This window comes from Sus scrofa, chromosome 17 (genome assembly GCF_000003025.6).
Source record: "Sus scrofa isolate TJ Tabasco breed Duroc chromosome 17, Sscrofa11.1, whole genome shotgun sequence".
NCBI classification, from domain to species: Eukaryota; Metazoa; Chordata; class Mammalia; order Artiodactyla; family Suidae; genus Sus; species Sus scrofa.
The window spans coordinates 50,951,842-50,968,891 of NC_010459.5; the positions used below are offsets into that span (position 1 = coordinate 50,951,842).

Here is a 17,050-nt window from a genome sequence, read left to right on the forward strand (position 1 = left end):
TAGTGAAAGAATGAGTTTCACAGCCAAACAGACCTGGTTCAAATCTTGGCCTAGGTACTGCCTTACTGTATAACCTTGGCCAAGATGTATAATTTCTCTAAGCCTCATTATCTGGGTTGTTATAAAAATTAATTGCTTCTAAGATGCTTAGTATACTACCTGACACATTAAAAAGCTCTTATTAATGTTAGTTACTACTAGCAGAACTACTAATATTTCTTATTGAGAATACCCTTGATTTCTAGGGCCATTGGTTCTGCCTCAAAACAATTAGGTCATAGGCAGAGGCATCAAAACTATGAAGAGAAACATTGCTTAAACTTTGCCCAGCATTAGATGGCAAAGGGGAAAGTAGGGCTTCCTTTACCAAGATGTTTCTGAGCCAATTAATAGATTGGGAAGGAAACTGAAAAATGAAACTCAATTTCTATTTCAGGAAATTGAAAAACAAAACCGAAACTTTGATTCAGAAAACTGAAAAACAAAACTTTTCCTTCTTCTGAAGCACAGGTTCATCCACATAGTATTTATCTATTAACCAATCCTCAGATAAGGTGTGGGGAGAGGGAAGAGACATACCCAAACACATGCAGAAAGCTAACATCATCTTGTGGATAAAACTGAACTTGTCTGTCTTTATCTGCCACACATTTTATAAGTGACCTTCACCAACATACCCAAGCTCCCCCCGCACCCCCCCAACCTTTTTTCACTTTCCTTTTCTCTAAAACTGATTCTGGAGCTGACTCAACAGAATGACCCAGAGATTTTAAATATAAGTAAACAAAGTAAGACTGTATACAATGATTTGATGACAACAAATGCTATAAAAAGCTTCAAACAACTTTCATCTATAATATACAGTGTTAATTACGTTCATCATGTTGTATATTATATGCCTAATACTTGCTTGTTTATCCTAAACTGAAAGTTTGTACCTTTTGACTGCCTTTATCCAATTGCCCCTCCCTCAACCCCTTGCCTCTGGAAACCACAAATCTGCTATCTTTTTCTTTGACTTTGTTTTTGAAGTATAATTGACCTACAATGTTATGTTAGTTCCTATTATACAACATAGTGATTCGGTATTTCTATACATTTCAAAATACAGTAAGGGAGTTCCCTGGTGATCTAGTAGTTGAGATTCAGTGCTTTCATCACTGTGGCCTAGGTTCAGTCCCTGGTCTGGGAGCTGAGATCTCACATCAAGCCAACACACACTACAGCCAAAAATAAATAAGTAAATAAAACTAATAATCATAGTAAGTCTAGTTATGATCTGTTGTCATACAAAGATATTATATAATTTTTAATTATGAGCCCCACACTGTACATTTCATATCCATGACTCATTTATGTTGCAACTAGAAGTTTTTACCTCTTAATCTGCCTCACCCATTTCTCTTCTCTACTTCCCTCCCCTCTGGCAGACACTTACTCTCTGTGTCTATGACTCTGTTTCTATTTTGTCGTGTGTGTTCATTTCACTTGTTTTTTAGACTCCACAGAAAAAATAAAATCACACAGTCATTGTCTTTGTCTTATTTCATTTAGCATAAAATCTTCTAGGTTGATCCATGTTGTTTCAGATGGTAAAATTTCATTCTTTTTGTGGCTTTTATACACACATACGCACTCGTGCACACGCCTTTATTCATTCATCTATTGGTGGGCAGTTAGGTTGCTTCCGTATACTGGCTATTGTAAATAATGCTGCAGTGCACATTATGTGTGTATATACTATTCTAATTAGTGTTTATAGTACTTTAATGATCTTAATATTTGCACTTACTCCCCCAAATATTCGAATAATATCATTTTAAGATGTTATCAGTATAAAAGTTTAATGAGATATTTACATTTTTTTCTATTAAGTCTTTAAAATTTCATGTGTCATTTTACACATCTCAATTCAGACGAGTGACATTTAAGATGCTTAATAGCCACACATAGCTAGTAGCTATATATTTGATAAGGTCCTAGTCACTGAAGCAAAGTTATTTCCAAAATCATCACTCTGCTGCCGTGATTATTCTGTTTGCCCAGAACTTTCTAAAACAAAAGAAACTAATAGATTTTTCCCTTTCCCTAAGTTTGCAACATGTCATTCGAGTTCAGTTGTGGAACAAATGAGAAAGAATTGCATAATTTTATTTTATAAGCTATATGAACGTTCAAAGAATGAGAAATGATACGATTTTGCTCTCTTCCAAAACACTGAGTCGTCTAATCGGATCAGAATATTAAAAGCTGGACTTTCTCATGATATCTTGGGAGTTTAAAAAGTAAACATACAGGAGTTCCCGTCGTGGCTCAGTGGTTAACGAATCTGACTAGGAACCATGAGGTTGTGGGTTTGCTCCTTGGCCTTGCTCAGTGGGTTAAGGATCTGGCGTTGCTGTGAGCGGTGATGTAGGTTGCAGATGCGACTCGGATCCCATGTTGCTGTGGCTCTGGCGTAGGCCGGCGGCTATGGCTCTGATTCAACCCCTAGCTTGCGAACCTCCATGTGCCACGGAAGCGGCCCAAGAAATGGCAAAAAGACCAAAAAAAAAAAAAAAAAAAAAGGAAAGAAAAGAAATTGAGTTTTTCAGTTTCCTTCCCAATCTATTAATTGGCTCAGAAACATCTTGGTAAAGGAAGCCCTACTTTCCCCTTTGCCATCTAATGCTGGGCAAAGTTTAAGCAATGTTTCTCTTCATAGTTTTGATGCCTCTGCCTATGACCTAATTGTTTTGAGGCAGAACCAATGGCCCTAGAAATCAAGGGTATTCTCAATAAGAAATATTAGTAGTTCTGCTAGTAGTAACTAACATTAATAAGAGCTTTTTAATGTGTCAGGTAGTATACTAAGCATCTTAGAAACAATCTTTATAACAACCCAGATAATTTGGTTGATATTCACTAGAACTATTTTGGTAATCATTTCATGATATATGTAAGTCAAATCATGTTGTACACCTTTAACTTATGCAGTCCTGTATGTCAATTATATCTCAATAAAACTGGAAGACAAAAACTCCCAAAAAAGAAAGTACTATAATAAAATACATTCAATAATAATAATAAAATATTATTTGAATATATTGGCTTAAATAAGACAAATATCAAATTTTATTAAATTAGTATTAAATTCTTTAAAAGGATGTCACCTGATTCTTTTTGTTTTTAATGATGGTACTAGAAAATTAAAATTTTTGTTTGTATGTGTTTCTATCGGATAATGCTGCTCTAAACCAGTTATCTCCATTTCTGACACCTCATCACTACCTTTGCAAAAATGAACTGCATGCATTTATCAGCTCTCTTAAGGAAAGGAGAGTGCTGTCTGGTATCATTCATTTATTCTGTAGATAAGGAATAAACCACTCTTTAGTGATTCAGTCAATTTTGGAGGGCCTGCTCATCCATAAGGAACTCAATTTCCTTCCCATTACAGATTTTCTTCAACTTATAATGGGGTTACTTCCCAGAAAGCCCATTTTAAGTTGAAAACTTTCTCAGTCCAAAAAAGCATTTAATACACCTCATCTATCAAATAGCACAGCTTACCCTAGCCTACCTTAAATGTGCTCTGAACACTTATGTTCGTCTATAGGTGGGCAAAATCATCTAACATGACGCCTATTTTACAATAAAAGTGTTTTATAATAAAATAAAAAATTGTCGAGTAGCTCATAATTTACTGAATACTGTACTAAACATGAAGCACAGGTTGGCTGTTGGGGTAAAGAATGGTTTTAAGTATGTTGCTTGTTTTTTTTTTTGGTTTGTTTTGTCTTTTAGGGCCACACTAGCAGGATATGGAGGTTCCCAGGCTAGGGGTCAAATTAGAGCTGTAGCCGCCGGCCTACGCCACAGCCATAGCAACATGGGATATGAGAGCTATGTCTATGACTATACCACAGCTCACGGCAACACCAGATCCTAACCCACTGAGCGAGGCCAGGGATTAAACCCATGTCCTCATGGATGCTACTCGGGTTCGTTAACCACTGAGCGACGATGGGAAGGAACTCCATGTGTTGCTTGTTTACCCTTGGGAGAGGGTGGCTGACTGGGAGCTCAGGTTCACTGCCAGTGCCCAGCATAAGAGAGTATCTTACCACACATGTATTGCTAGCCCAGGAAAAGTTCAAAATTCATAATTTGAAGTATGGTTTCTACTGAATGCATATTGCTCAGACTATCTCGTAAAGTCAAAAAAGCCTAAGTGGAACCATTATCTGTCTAGGACCATGTAAGGGTAGAAAACCTTGCTCACCTCTGTGGTTAATACGGGGATTCCTGGGTCTGGCCTCCAGACAAGGTCTTCGGTTTTCCATGTCTGAGTCACCTGATTTCCTCCACATTCACGTTACTCTCAGTTAGCTGGAAGTCTGCACAGGTCCAGAGTTATTAGTGCCCCTGAAACAGCATCTAAAAGAAAAAAAACCCAAAACACCGTCAAGTTAATCCTTCTGCCTCCCCATCTTAATTTGTTAACCAAGAAATAAGCACAGATGTTAATCTTGTGCACAAGTGTTCAACTCTGTGAATGCCCAACTATAATACAAAGAACTAAATTCAAAACTTAGAATCAAATTTCAAAGGATCAAATTCCCCCTTCCCTTTATCCTTGTACTTGGGGTTGAGGGAGTAATCATCAATTCCCATTGAAAACATCTGTTTGGTTTATGCCTTTAGGCAAGTTACTTAATCAGTTGCTAGGTTTCATTTTCCTCTCCTATAAAGCAAACAAATATTGTTGCCAGGACAGCAAGAGTACATTTTTATTAATCCTAAAATCATGTATTCATCACCCCATCCAGACTTTATATTATTCAGTACTCTATAGTTTGTAAATAATTAGTGAGCAGTTATCGCTCATCCTACTCTTTGGAACAGAGCCAAACTGATTAAGCCCTCCACTCTACTGAATCAAGAGAAAGAAATTACAAGTTCCTATAACCAGCAGCAACCTATGGGATGCTGCTTCCTCAGGACCAGCAAGAAATCTGCGGTTCTTTCCTTCTCTTTTTTTCTACCTTGATGGTTTTTGACAGTAGTTCCGTAAGAGGACAAGGAAGCCCCTTCTAAGGGAACTTCTCCATGTAACTCATACAGGTCATGTTGGCTGGAGGTAGGCAAAGAGTGGGTGACTGAGAGTCTTTAGCAAAGGGACTTTTTCGACTGCCCCCTCACTGTTTTAAAACATACATAGTTGAAAACTGTGACTAGATTTGGCAACATATGAGGAATAGCTTTTATCCTCATCAGATAAAGAAGTCCCTTTCCTGCCTGCTGGGAATATAAGGAATCCCATCCCTTATCAAACCCAGCTCTCATGGCACAGGTTCAATATTTAGAGGAGTTTTTTTTAATTACAAAAATTCTGAGGGGAAAATTCCTTCTTCCTCTTGCTAAAAGATACTAAAATAGAAACTCACAATTTTTCTGGGATAAAAGAAAGAAAAAAGAAAGGAAAGGGAGGAGCAGAGAGGAACAGGAAATGTTATACACACACACACAAAAGCAGACTGGAGTGGGTTGCTTTGGGAATCAAGGCCTAAATGAGCAGGATGAAGAAAATCAGTGATGGTCAGGCTGGCAGAGGAGTTAAATTAGAGAGGAATGTTAATCACCAGGGTGAGATGAAAGAGGTTAGAGCTGGGTTTCAGGGGGAAGTCTCCAGGGTCCTGAGAGAGTCTAAGAAAAAATGGAGGAGTCTCTGGCACCCAGGAGCCCAGTAGGTCCTGATAATGATATTTTAGGGTCAAGGGAGAGCCAGGGCTGTGTGGGGACATGAAGAAGGTGCCAAGGCAAGGCTGAAGAGGAGAGCGGCAGAGAGGTGGGGGAGAGTGGAGGAGATCTGGGGGCCTCAAGAAAAGTGTGGGGCTGAACTCAACTAGGGGTTGCTTGCTGAAGTGAGGGGGGACCTGGAAATAGGGATGGGAGCGGAGGGTGCTTCTAGAAGATGGGGGATGAGGGATGAATGAGGCGACGGGAGGATGAAGGAAGACGAAGAGGGTGCTGTGACAAAAAGTGAGAGCCGAGATGGGGGGAACAGAAAAACTAGATGAAGAGAGCGGAGGAGGGCTCTGGGGGCAGAGGAGGTGAAGGGGGCGCTGCGGGGGTACCAGGGGTGCCGAGGCGGGACAGAGACGGGTGATGGAGGCGATGGGCAATGAGGAGGGGATGGGGTGCTGAGGGGCGCTGAGGACAGGGGACAGGTACTCAAGTGGATAGAGGGGACGCTGAGAAGTGATGAGGGCTGAGAGGGGGTGACGGGTGCCGAAGAGGGTGATGGGGACGCGGGGGCTGAGGCGGCGGCGGGAGCGCTGAGGCGGGCGCCAGGGCAAAAGTGGCGACAGTGGCAGGGTGGCGCGGCCGCCGGGGACCCGGAGCAAGTGTGGGGCCAGGGCTCGGGGCAGGGGTCACTCACCCAGCTCCGATACGTCCGCACTCCACCACTGCCGCCGCGGACTGGCGCTCGGACTCGGGCCCTGGATGGTCCGCGGCCCCGCCCGGAGCCTCGCACTTTCGGTTTCCTTTCTCCCCAGACACTCGGCGGAGCTGGGGGCCGGCCCGGAGGAGGAACACGAGAAGGAGGGGCCCTGGCCCTGGCCCAGCCGGCGCCCCCGCCCTCAGGCGGGGCAGGGGCAGGCAGACGCTCGGGCGTCGCCTCAGCTCCCCCAGGCGGCGGGGCCCGTGGGCTCCGCCGGGAGCCGCTGAGGGGAGGGGACTGCAGGAGGCGGGTTAACAGCAACCAAGGCCGTCGCAAGCCTCAACGGTCCCAGAAGGAGGGGGGAGCCGGCGGACGGCTTGTTGCGTGTGAAGCGCGACATGGCGGCGAGGCCGACCAGCCCGAGTGGCCTCGTGTATGCAGAGAAGGGGCGGGGCTAGAGCGGTCTCGACCTCCAGTAGACTTGCCTCCGGCAGGGCCGCGCGGAGACTACATTTCCCAGAGGGTGCTGCGCGTCGCGGAAAGGAGGGGGAGGAAGCACTTTGACTCCAGTGCGCAGGCGTGAGAGTCTCCTCAGGCTATTTAAGCGAGGCTCGAGTGTTTCGCGTTCTTTCGCTTCTGCGGCGCTCGTCGGAACCTTTGTCTCTCTGTTCCTCTTCTGATGGCGTTCTACCCTGGGAACGTGGGTGTGCTACTCCATGTGGTGAGTGAGATAAAGGTATCTTTGTCTTTGTGTGGTTGCTTTTGCCGTCCTCTTCTTGGGTCCCCCTTGTTTTGATATAGGTCATAGGCCCACTAAGGGAGATAAATTAAAGCTGGAGAAACTCGCTCCATGTGCTCGGGCCTGTGGGTGGAGCCCGTGGCTGGTGTAAATGATGACTTTACTTTTTTCCCCATCAGATCGACAATGCTGATGTTTTTGAGTACTTGCCAGTTAATTCTGATACACTAGCCACAAAAGGCCCTGCCACGTTCTTTTTTTCCTAACTCTGGAAAGATGGCGATTGATGACCTTGCTTTGTTCGCAGGTTTGCATGATCAGAGACTGCAGGATGGATCTCGGAGAAGACGACTCCTGCTGGGCCTCTAAGGCAACCATGTATAGACATCCACAATCTTCAGTCTCCTGATCTCTGGGGTAAGCGTTTGTATTTTGGCCCGTTGTAGGAAATGCGTGTTTTAAAGAACTTTAGTTTGATAGATGACCTTGGAGAGAAAAAGGGAAGTTAAGGACAGCAAATAAGCACAAAGGTGGAGGTTACCTACGTGGGGTCCAGAAGGATGTGGTTTTGTCCTATTGGCCTTACCCAGTTACCTATGTCATCAGTCCTCGCCATGGTTTTTTTGCCCTTTTCTTCCTGCAAGATTAAGTCACCATTCCTCACATCCCTTTGCTATCAGTTGAGGAGTGGGTTAAAGATTCATGTCCAGGAGTTCCCGTCGTGGCGCAGTGGTTAACGAATCCGACTAGGAACCATGAGGTTGCGGGTTCGGTCCCTGCCCTTGCTCAGTGGGTTAATGATCTGGCGTTGCCGTGAGCTGTGGTGTAGGTTGCAGACACGGCTCGGATCCCGCGTTGCTGTGGCTCTGGCGTAGGCCGGTGGCTACAGCTCCGATTCAACCCCTAGCCTGGGAACCTCCATATGCCGCGGGAGCGGCCCAAGAAATAGCAACAACAACAACAGACAAAAAGACAAAAGACAAAAAAAAAAAAAGATTCATGTCCAGCTAGGCGTAGGTATACTCCCTATAGTAGACAAGGCCTTTGGGGATGTTAATCCCTGGAGCCCTTTAGCCAAATATTAATCAGTAGCCACGTCAAAGAATGCGTTGAAGCCCATGTTCTGCACTGACTGAGTTACTATTTTGCTTCACTAGGGCATACGGAATTCTTTGGGTCAGGGATCAGATCTGAGCTGAAGCTGCAACCTACCCCACACAACACTGGATTCTTTAACCCACTGCCAGGCTGGGGGGTCTAACGTATGTCCTGGTGCTGTAGAGAGGCCCCAGATGTACTGTGCCACGGAATTTCCAAGTGGTTAATGTGATGACTTGTCTTTTTTTTTTTTTTTTTTTGTCTTTTTGCCATTTCTTGGGCCGCTCCCATGGCATGTGGAGGTTCCCAGGCTAGGGGTCGAATCAAAGCTGTAGCTGCCAGCCTGCCCCAGAGTCACGGCAACGCCGGATTGTTAACCCACTGAACAAGGGCAGGGATCGAACCCGCAACCTCATGGTTCCTAGTCGGATTCGAAAACCACTGCCCCACGACGGGAAGTCCTGTGACGGCTTTTTTTTTTTTTTTTTTTTTTGTCTTTTTGCCATTTTCTGGGGCCGAACCCATGGCATATGGAGGTTCCCAGGCTAGGGGTCCAATCGGAGCTGTAGCCGCCTGCCCACACCAGAGCCACAGCCACGCGGGATCTGAGCCATGTCTGCGACCTGCACCACAGCTCACGGCAACGCCGGATCCTTAACCCACTGAGTGAGGCCAGGGCTCGAACCCACAACCTCATGGTTCCTAGTCGGATTCGTTAACCACTGAGCCATGACGGGAACTCCTGTGATGGCATTTTTTTTTAAAGGAAAGCCAAATAAATGTACTTTGTTGGCCTAGTTACTTTTATTACCCAGAATCTTTTACCCACGCTTGTGGCATGTGGAAGTTCCTGGGCCATGGATTGAACCTAGTTTTCGGTTTTGGTTTCTTTTTTTTTGGTTTGGTTTGGTTTGGTTTTGCTTTTTCGGGCTGCACCCATGGCATATGGAGGTTCCCATGCTAGGGGTCTAATCAGAGCTACAGCTGCCGGCCACAGCCACAGCAACACAGGATCCTTAACCCACCCACTACGTGAGGCCAGAGACCGAACCTGCAACCTCATGGTTCCTAGTTGGATTCTTTTCCGCTGTGCCACAAAGGGAACTCCGAACACATTTTCTATTGAGTCCTGAAATGCCACCTTAAGGGTGGGATTTCTTGGACCCTGTTTTCCTTGAACTCTGATCCCGAGTTCCTTGCATTGAATCATCCTGACGCAAAACCCTGCAATGACATCTCACCTCAGCACAAGCCAGCCATTTGCCCACAGCTTTGCCAAGCACACTGACCTCTCAGATGTAAACTCAAAAGGTAGGAGTGTTTGTCTTAGCTATTACTGCCAGCAGCAGCACACTAGAAGTGCTTTGAATACTACATGAAATTGCAGGTAGAGAATCAGACCAAGTCTAATTCCTGGTTCAGGGTTCTTCAGAGGCCAAGAGCTTCTTACTGGCATATATGATGACTGAACTTTTTTCCCCAACAGATCGACCATGTTGATCAAACTCTCTAAGCCAGTTTCTGTCTGATATGCCAGTTTGAGCAGCTCTTGTCCTCCACTCCCTTGGGTATCTAGCTGATGGAGCTCATGTTTCATTGTTTTCATCTTAGGTTTACTAGTGGCAGAAAGCAGACTTTGAATGGACTATCATTTGGAAAGAATGGGTAAGTCATGTCCATTAACTGTTCCTTTTTAAAAGGGGTTATCCCCCTCGCGTTCTAATTACTGTGACCCAAATATATGGCCATTGCAGCTGATGACTTTTCTCCCAGTCAGATCGACCCTGTTGATCTCACTGAATTAGCCAGTTTTGTTGATGGCATTGGTCACAAAGACAACCTCAGTTTTCTGCTTACCATCAACAGATTTTGCTATGTGGGAATTGGGCTTGCTTCAAGGGTTTTTCCCCCCCTTAACCAATCAAGTTATTGGCTTCATTTGTTGACTTTCTGCAGGACTAGAGCACCCTGTGTTCCTCAAGGCAATGAGGAAGTGGATTCCAGCCTGATTTTGCCGTCAGCTTGGTTCAGTCTATCCTGTAACAGGTGAGGTTGTCCAAGTATTAACCCACTAGTAAAATGATTATTAAATGTGCTCAAGGTAGGGAGGTCTTGAGTTTGCCCACTTAGGAGTAACCTGCAGACTCAGTTCCAAGTTGGGTAGATGGGGAAATACCTGGTCATACCAAAAGTTCTAAGAAAGGGTGAAATTAAATGAAGGTAAACCTGTGATTAAATTAGTCTTGATTGTATACCTTTAAGCTGACCTCTACAGCCCCTTAAATTGTACCAGTTTCCTGGCTTTTGCCAAACTACTCCGTTGTGTTCCCAGCTGCCTAACTGCCCTTGATTATAGTGGAGGTGGGATATCAACTTTCTCCACTTGAGTATGATGGGTTTGACTGCAATGCCTCCTATATTTGATTCCCCACTTTTTATGGAAAATCAAAACCTCAGAAGTGGCATTGTCTGATAGCTCATTACCCTGAATTTAAAATTTTTCTTTGTGAAATAAGTGGCTTGGCTTTTGTTGCCGTTTGAAAGTTGTTACTTTCATGATGACCCCTTAATCCCTAGACTATCCATTTGAATTCATCTAAATCCAAATGAAAGATCCTCCCATCTGATTAACAACTAAGAATATTAATAGTTCCCTAATGTCTGCTTATTTAGGTTATATTCAGATGTCCCCATATCTCCTAAAGTATCTTGTATTTAAATTGTGTTAAGTCTCTCTAGAATCAGCATAAAAAACTTTGTGATCCTGGGTTTTCTCTAGCTCTTAACTAGATGTTCCAAACAAGTAAAAGTTGATTATCAGAATGAAGTACTGATTTCTTTCTTTTCAGGGCATTTATCAGCTATGGACTTGGAATACAAGGCCTCAAATGACTGATCCTGTGCTCTCCAGAGAAAGCATGACTTGGTTGATCAGTCTCACAAGATGATTCTGCAACCCAGGTATCCAGAGTTGGAAAAGCCTCTGCCTGCTCTGAAGAATCAGTTACTGATTTTTAGCCTCCCTATGTGGAAAATAAAGCCCTTTAAATCAAAACGTTGTTGCACTTGATTATTGGAGATAGTGGCTTAGAACAGGGGCAATGAGTAACCACCATATTTTTAGCCCCAAGGGCAGGTAGCAGGTAAATCCCATGCTTGTACATTTTTACAGGAATTTTTCTGATCAGGGTTGTTCCCAGTCTAGGGGTGTGGAATCTAGCTGTAGCTTTTTATCTTTTCTGGTAAGACTTAGTATTGACTCCTTGAATCCCATCCCCTTGAGCATATGAGAATGGATCTAGTGCTTCCAAGGAATAGAAGACTAGCGAGAGAGGGGACCATTAACCTCTGATAATAGGTTGTAAAAGACTTCATGAAGTCTTAATTCCTTGGCACTTTGCAACACCAAGTTTGCAAGAAAGGAATTTATGTGCAGGGAACTAAATCCTGCCATCCAGAGTCTGCAAGCAGTTCCTAACCTGGTTTTATTGCAACTAGAAACCCTGTTGGCACCTCTGAGAGGGCCCTGTAACAGGAGTCTGTCCCTAGATTCCTGACCTGAGGAAAAAGGCTGAGTTCTCACTGAGCTATAGCTGTGATGGGACCCCTAACCTGGGAACTTTCGCATGCAGCTGTTTTGGCCTTAAAAAACAAATGGCTGGAAATGTTTGAAGTCAGTCACTTCTGGGTTAACCTAACCAGCAATAAGTATAGAACTCCCATAATCAGAAGCCATCTGTACAGACTTGCATCTTTTTTTTTTTTTTTTTTGTCTTTTGTCTTTTTTGTTGTTTGTTGCTATTTCTTGGGCCGCTCCCGCGGCATATGGAGGTTCCCAGGCTAGGGGTCCAATCGGAGCTGTAGCCACCGGCCTACACCAGAGCCACAGCAACGCAGGATCCGAGCCGCGTCTGCAACCTACACCACAGCTCACGGCAACGCCGGATCGTTAACCTACTGAGCAAGGGCAGGGACCGAACCCGCAACCTCATGGTTCCTAATCGGATTCGTTAACCACTGCGCCACAACGGGAACTCCTTTTTTTGCATTTTCTAGGGCTGCTCCCGTGGCATATGGAGGTTCCCAGGCTAGGGTCTAGTCAGCTGTGGCTGCCATCCTACGCCAGAGCCACAGCACTGCAGGATCCAAGCTGTGTCTGCGACCTACACCACAGCTCAGCAACGTGGAATCCTTAACCCACTGAGAAAGGCCAGGGATCAAACCTGCAACCTCATGGTTCCTAGTCCTAGTGGATTTGTTAACCACTGAGCCATGACAGGAACTCCTGTACTTTTTTTTTTTTTGTCTTTTTGCCATTTCTTGGGCCGCTCCCGTGGCATATGGGAGGTTCCCAGGCTAGGGGTCTAATCTGAGCTGTAGCTGCCAGCCTATGCCAGAGCCACAGCAATGCAGGATCCAAACTGCGTCTGCGACCTATACCAACAGGTCATGGCAATGCCAGATCATTAACCCACTGGGCAAGGGCAGGGATCGAACCCGCAACCTCATGGTTCCTAGTTGGATTCGTTAACCACTGCGCCACGACGGGAACTCCCCACTCCTGTACATTTTTAAGTCAACTATATTCCAACAATATGCAACCTTCACCACAGCTCAGGGCAATGCCGGATCCCCCTGGAACCTGCATCTTCAGCGATAGACTCCTTTCCACTGTGCCACAAGAACGCCAATAAAATTTTGTTAAAAAGCCCTTTGTAATAGCTTTGACCCTTTAAATACCACTAATTGCAGCAGTCAATTGATCTTCAATTTCTCGTCAGGACACTTAAAACTGGCTGCAACTGACAATGCCAATCTTGAGGGCCGCACCCGTGGCATATGGAGGTTCTTAGGCTAGGGGTCAAATCAGAGCTGTAGCCCCTGGTCTACACCACAGCCACAGCAACTTGGGATCCGAGCCTTGTCTGTGACTTATACCACAGCTCACAGCAACCACAGATCCTTAACCCACTGAGTGAGGCCAGAGATCAATACTGCATCCTCATGGATACTAGTTGGATTCGTTTCCCCTGAGCCACAATGGGAACTCTGACAATGCCAGTCTTGTTTCCTTCCTTTCATGCATTCAACGTAACATGTCCGAAGCAGAAATGATTCCTGCTCCCTTCAACAATTTCTAACTCGGATAGGTATTGGCAACACTGTCAGTCTAGTTGCTCAGGCCAAAAATCTTAGTTATCCTCGACATTTTGCTCTCATTCTCCATAGGTAAATCCTATTGGTTCTCCCTTCAAAATATATCTGACACCCCTTTCATCATCTCCATTGCCACCACCTTCTGGATCCAAGCCACCTTCATCCAAGCTTTGATTACTGATCTCATCTCCCACTGTTGCTCCCTATGATCCAATCATATGGAGTGCTTTCGAAAACAGATCATACCACTTGTCCAGCTCAACCCTCCCGTGTCTCCCTATCTCACACAGTAAAGGCTGGGGTCCATGGCCTGCACCATCTTCCTATCCCTTAACCTCTGACCTCATCTCTCCCTTCTCTTCCAGCCACACATATCTCCTAGCTTTCTCCATCACTTTAGGTTCACTCCAACCTTAGGATCACCTGGAATGACAAGCCCTAACCAGGTCTTTGCATGGCTTCCTCTGTTTATTCAGATGTCACTTCTGAGGACCTACCGAAAACAATCTTCCTCATCTCCTTCTATCTCCAACCTTGTACTTTTCTTCGTATTGCTTTTCACCGCCTAGCAGATAGTGCCTGTGCATAGACAGTATATGCTCACTGTACATGTTTATATGGCAAATATGTTTATCCTGTCTCTACATTAGGTCATGACTCCGTAGGTAGCAGCTCTCTCTCTGTGGCTCCTCTGTGGCATGTGGTGCAGTGCCTGGCACACGATGGGCTATTCAGTATTAAATGCAAGAATGACTCAGACATTTACCTTGTGGCAGCAGACTGCTAAGGCACTTGACAAACACACTTTGTTACTCATCACAACGGCCTTGGGAGGAGAGAATTAGTAGGACTCTCACCCTGGCTGCAGACAGGGAAAGTGAGGCTCAGAGAGCTAAGGCTTGCCAGGTCTATACAGACAGAATCAGGTCACAAACTCTGACTTATTCAACTCCCTTTCTCTCTCCAGAAAAAGAAGTGTTTTCTTTTTTTGCATCCCCTGCAGTTTCTAAAGCTGTTCCTCACACATAGTAGGTGCTCACTGGGGCAAAATGGCAAAATGATTTCTGGAAAACTGAAGACACTTGGATTCCACAGAATGTTTCTTTTCTTTTTTGACCACGCCCACAGCATGCGCAAGTTTCCCAGGCCAGGGCGTGAACCCATGCCATAGCAACAACCTGAGCCACTGCAGTGGCAACACTGGATCCTTACTCTGCTGTGCCACAGCAGGACTCCCAGAATGTTTCTTTTTTATTTTTATTATTATTATTATTTTTTTTCTGTCATTTTAGGGCCTCGCTCGTGGCATATGGAGGTTCCCAGGCTAGGGGTCTAATCAGGGCTACAGCTGCTAGCCTACGCCAGAGCCACAGCAATGCGGGATTCAAGCCACGTCTGTGACCTACACCACAGCTCACGGCAATGCTGGATCTTTCAGCCACTGAGCGAGGCCAGGGGTGGAACCCGTAACCTCGTGGTTCCTAGTCAGATTTGTAGAACTCCCAGAATGTTTCTTAAAGAAAATTCATTCTCGGAGCTTCCGTGTGGCTCAGTGGGTTAAGGATCCCACGTTGTCACTATAGTGGCTCTGGTTGCTGCTGAGACACAGGTTTGATTCCTGGCCCAGGAGCTTCCGCATGCCATGGGTGTGACCAAAAAAAAAAAAAAAAATGCATTCACATGATTCATTCTATAAATAGTAATAGGATATCTACCAAGTGCTAGACTCTGTTATAGGCACTAAGGATACAATAGTGAAAAAAGATCTTGCCTACATGGGACATGACATTGCAAGTGGAGAGAAAAGCAATATAAAATAATGTACTGTAGTTGTTATTTAATAATCCATGCAATGTGCTGTTTAGCATTGAGAACTATGTCTAGATACTTACATCGCAACAGAAGAAAGGGAGGAAAAAATGTATACATGTAACTTGTTCCCCATGCTGTACAGCGGAAAAAATAAATGAAATATATATAAAAACATAATAATATGTGCAATGGAGAAAACTTAAGTGGAGAAAAGGAATAGAAAACAGAAATGTAAAGGTAGACATTTGAATACAAAGCTCAACAAGAACAGGGAGTGAGTCAGACACGGAGAGCAAATTTGTGGTTGCCAAGGGAGAGGGAGTGGGATGGACTGGGAGTTTGGGGTTAATAGATGCAAACTATCACATTTCAAATAGAGAAGCAATGAGGTCCTGCTGTATAGCACAGGGACCAATATCCAATCTTTTGTGATAGAACATGATGGAAGATAATGTAAAGAGAAGAAGAGTGTGTATATATGTTTGACTGGGTCACTTTGTTGTACAGCAGAAATTGACAGCACATTGTAAATCAACTATAATAAAAATTAAAAAAAAAAGAACAGGAAGTGAGTGGTGTATCAGTGGGACAGAATATTCCAGGTCAGTGCAAAGGCACTGGGGCGAAGACCTGCTTGCTGGATGTTGTGTTCAGAGAGTAAAAAGGAGGTCAGTGTGTCTTCTTATGACAAGTTGGAAGATGTGGTTATTTCCCATTTTCCCATCTGGTAATAATTAGCTGTGGCTGGATAACGTTTTATGTATGTAGGCATGTATGTATGTATGTGAATATTTTTAGGCAGGTCACTTGCTTTCCCGTTCCCTAGTGGTCTACTTCCCTTTTTTTTTTTTTTTTTTTTTTGAGGGGCACACCCTCAGCATGCAGTTTCCTGGGCCAGGGATTAAACCCACACAACAGCCATGACCTGAGCCACAGCAATGACAATGCCAGATCCTTAACCAGCTGAGCCACATGGGAACTCTGGTCTACTTCCCTCTTTAATGTACCTGGCCCAAGTAGCAATAATAGTAACAATGGCTAGCAGATACGGCTCAGATCTGACATTGCTGTCGCATAGTCTGGCAGATGCAGCTCTGATTCGACCCCTGGCCTGGGAAATTTCATATGCCGCAGGTGCGACCATTAAAAAAAAGAAAAAAAATTAACCTCATTTGACAGTTGAAGGAACAGTCTCAGAGAGGTAAAACAACTTGCCTAAATTCACACCGCTGAGAAGTTCTCTTGTGGTGCAGTGGGTTACAGATCTGGCATTGTCACTGCAGTGGTTTGGGTCACTGGTATGGCATGGGTTTGATTCCAGAATTACAGGTATGCTTTCTGCCTGGGAACTTCCACATGCCATTGGCATGGCCAAAAAAATAGTAAAGTCACACAGCCAATAATTAGCAGAGCTGGGACTCGAATCCTATCAGTCTGGCTTTTGACTTTGTAACCCTTGGCTTAATTGCAGTCTCTTACTGAAAGGCAGCCTAACAGATATAGAAAGGAGCCAATTTCCAGTTCTTAAAAGTTCAAATGCTTTTGCTGGACTTCCCTGTTGACAATACACCTCTGAGGTCAGAAGTGGTCCCAGATGCCTACCAGCCAGGGGTCAGAACTTCCCTAGAGAGCTCCCATTCACCTCGAATCTCTTGGTCATTGTCACTGCTTCCCTGAGCCCCAGGGACAATGATAGGCCTTAGATGCCCCAACTCTTTGCATCTCGTCTCCTCAGTGTCAGTCTTACCAAATATTTGATGCTTCAGACTCATCTTAATTCTTTGTCCTTTTAGCTGAGGAATCTTGGGCAAAGCACT

At 44.6% G+C, this 17,050-nt stretch overlaps 1 protein-coding gene and 2 long non-coding RNA genes across 3 annotated transcripts in view; 1 reads left to right on the plus strand and 2 right to left on the minus strand.

Annotated features, from left to right (window-relative positions):
• The window catches only part of ZNFX1 (zinc finger NFX1-type containing 1), a 32,934-nt gene extending 26,053 nt beyond the window's left edge, over positions 1-6,881 (minus strand). The window contains exons 1-2 of the mRNA XM_021077518.1: positions 6,425-6,881; positions 4,265-4,419 (exon numbers count right to left, since the gene is read on the minus strand). Of these exons, the coding sequence (XP_020933177.1) occupies positions 4,265-4,352 (88 nt within the window). The 5' untranslated portion in view covers positions 4,353-4,419; positions 6,425-6,881. The remainder of the gene's footprint in view (positions 1-4,264; positions 4,420-6,424) is intronic.
• Positions 7,000-11,319, plus strand: LOC100627868. The gene is made up of 5 exons (XR_300503.3): positions 7,000-7,148; positions 7,474-7,583; positions 9,876-9,929; positions 10,221-10,310; positions 11,114-11,319. It is a non-coding gene; the product is annotated as an uncharacterized LOC100627868 (long non-coding RNA).
• LOC106506050 overlaps positions 7,560-17,050 on the minus strand; it is a 60,538-nt gene continuing 51,047 nt past the window's right edge. Inside the window, exon 3 of the long non-coding RNA XR_002339902.1 lies at positions 7,560-7,651. This is a non-coding gene — a long non-coding RNA (uncharacterized LOC106506050). The remainder of the gene's footprint in view (positions 7,652-17,050) is intronic.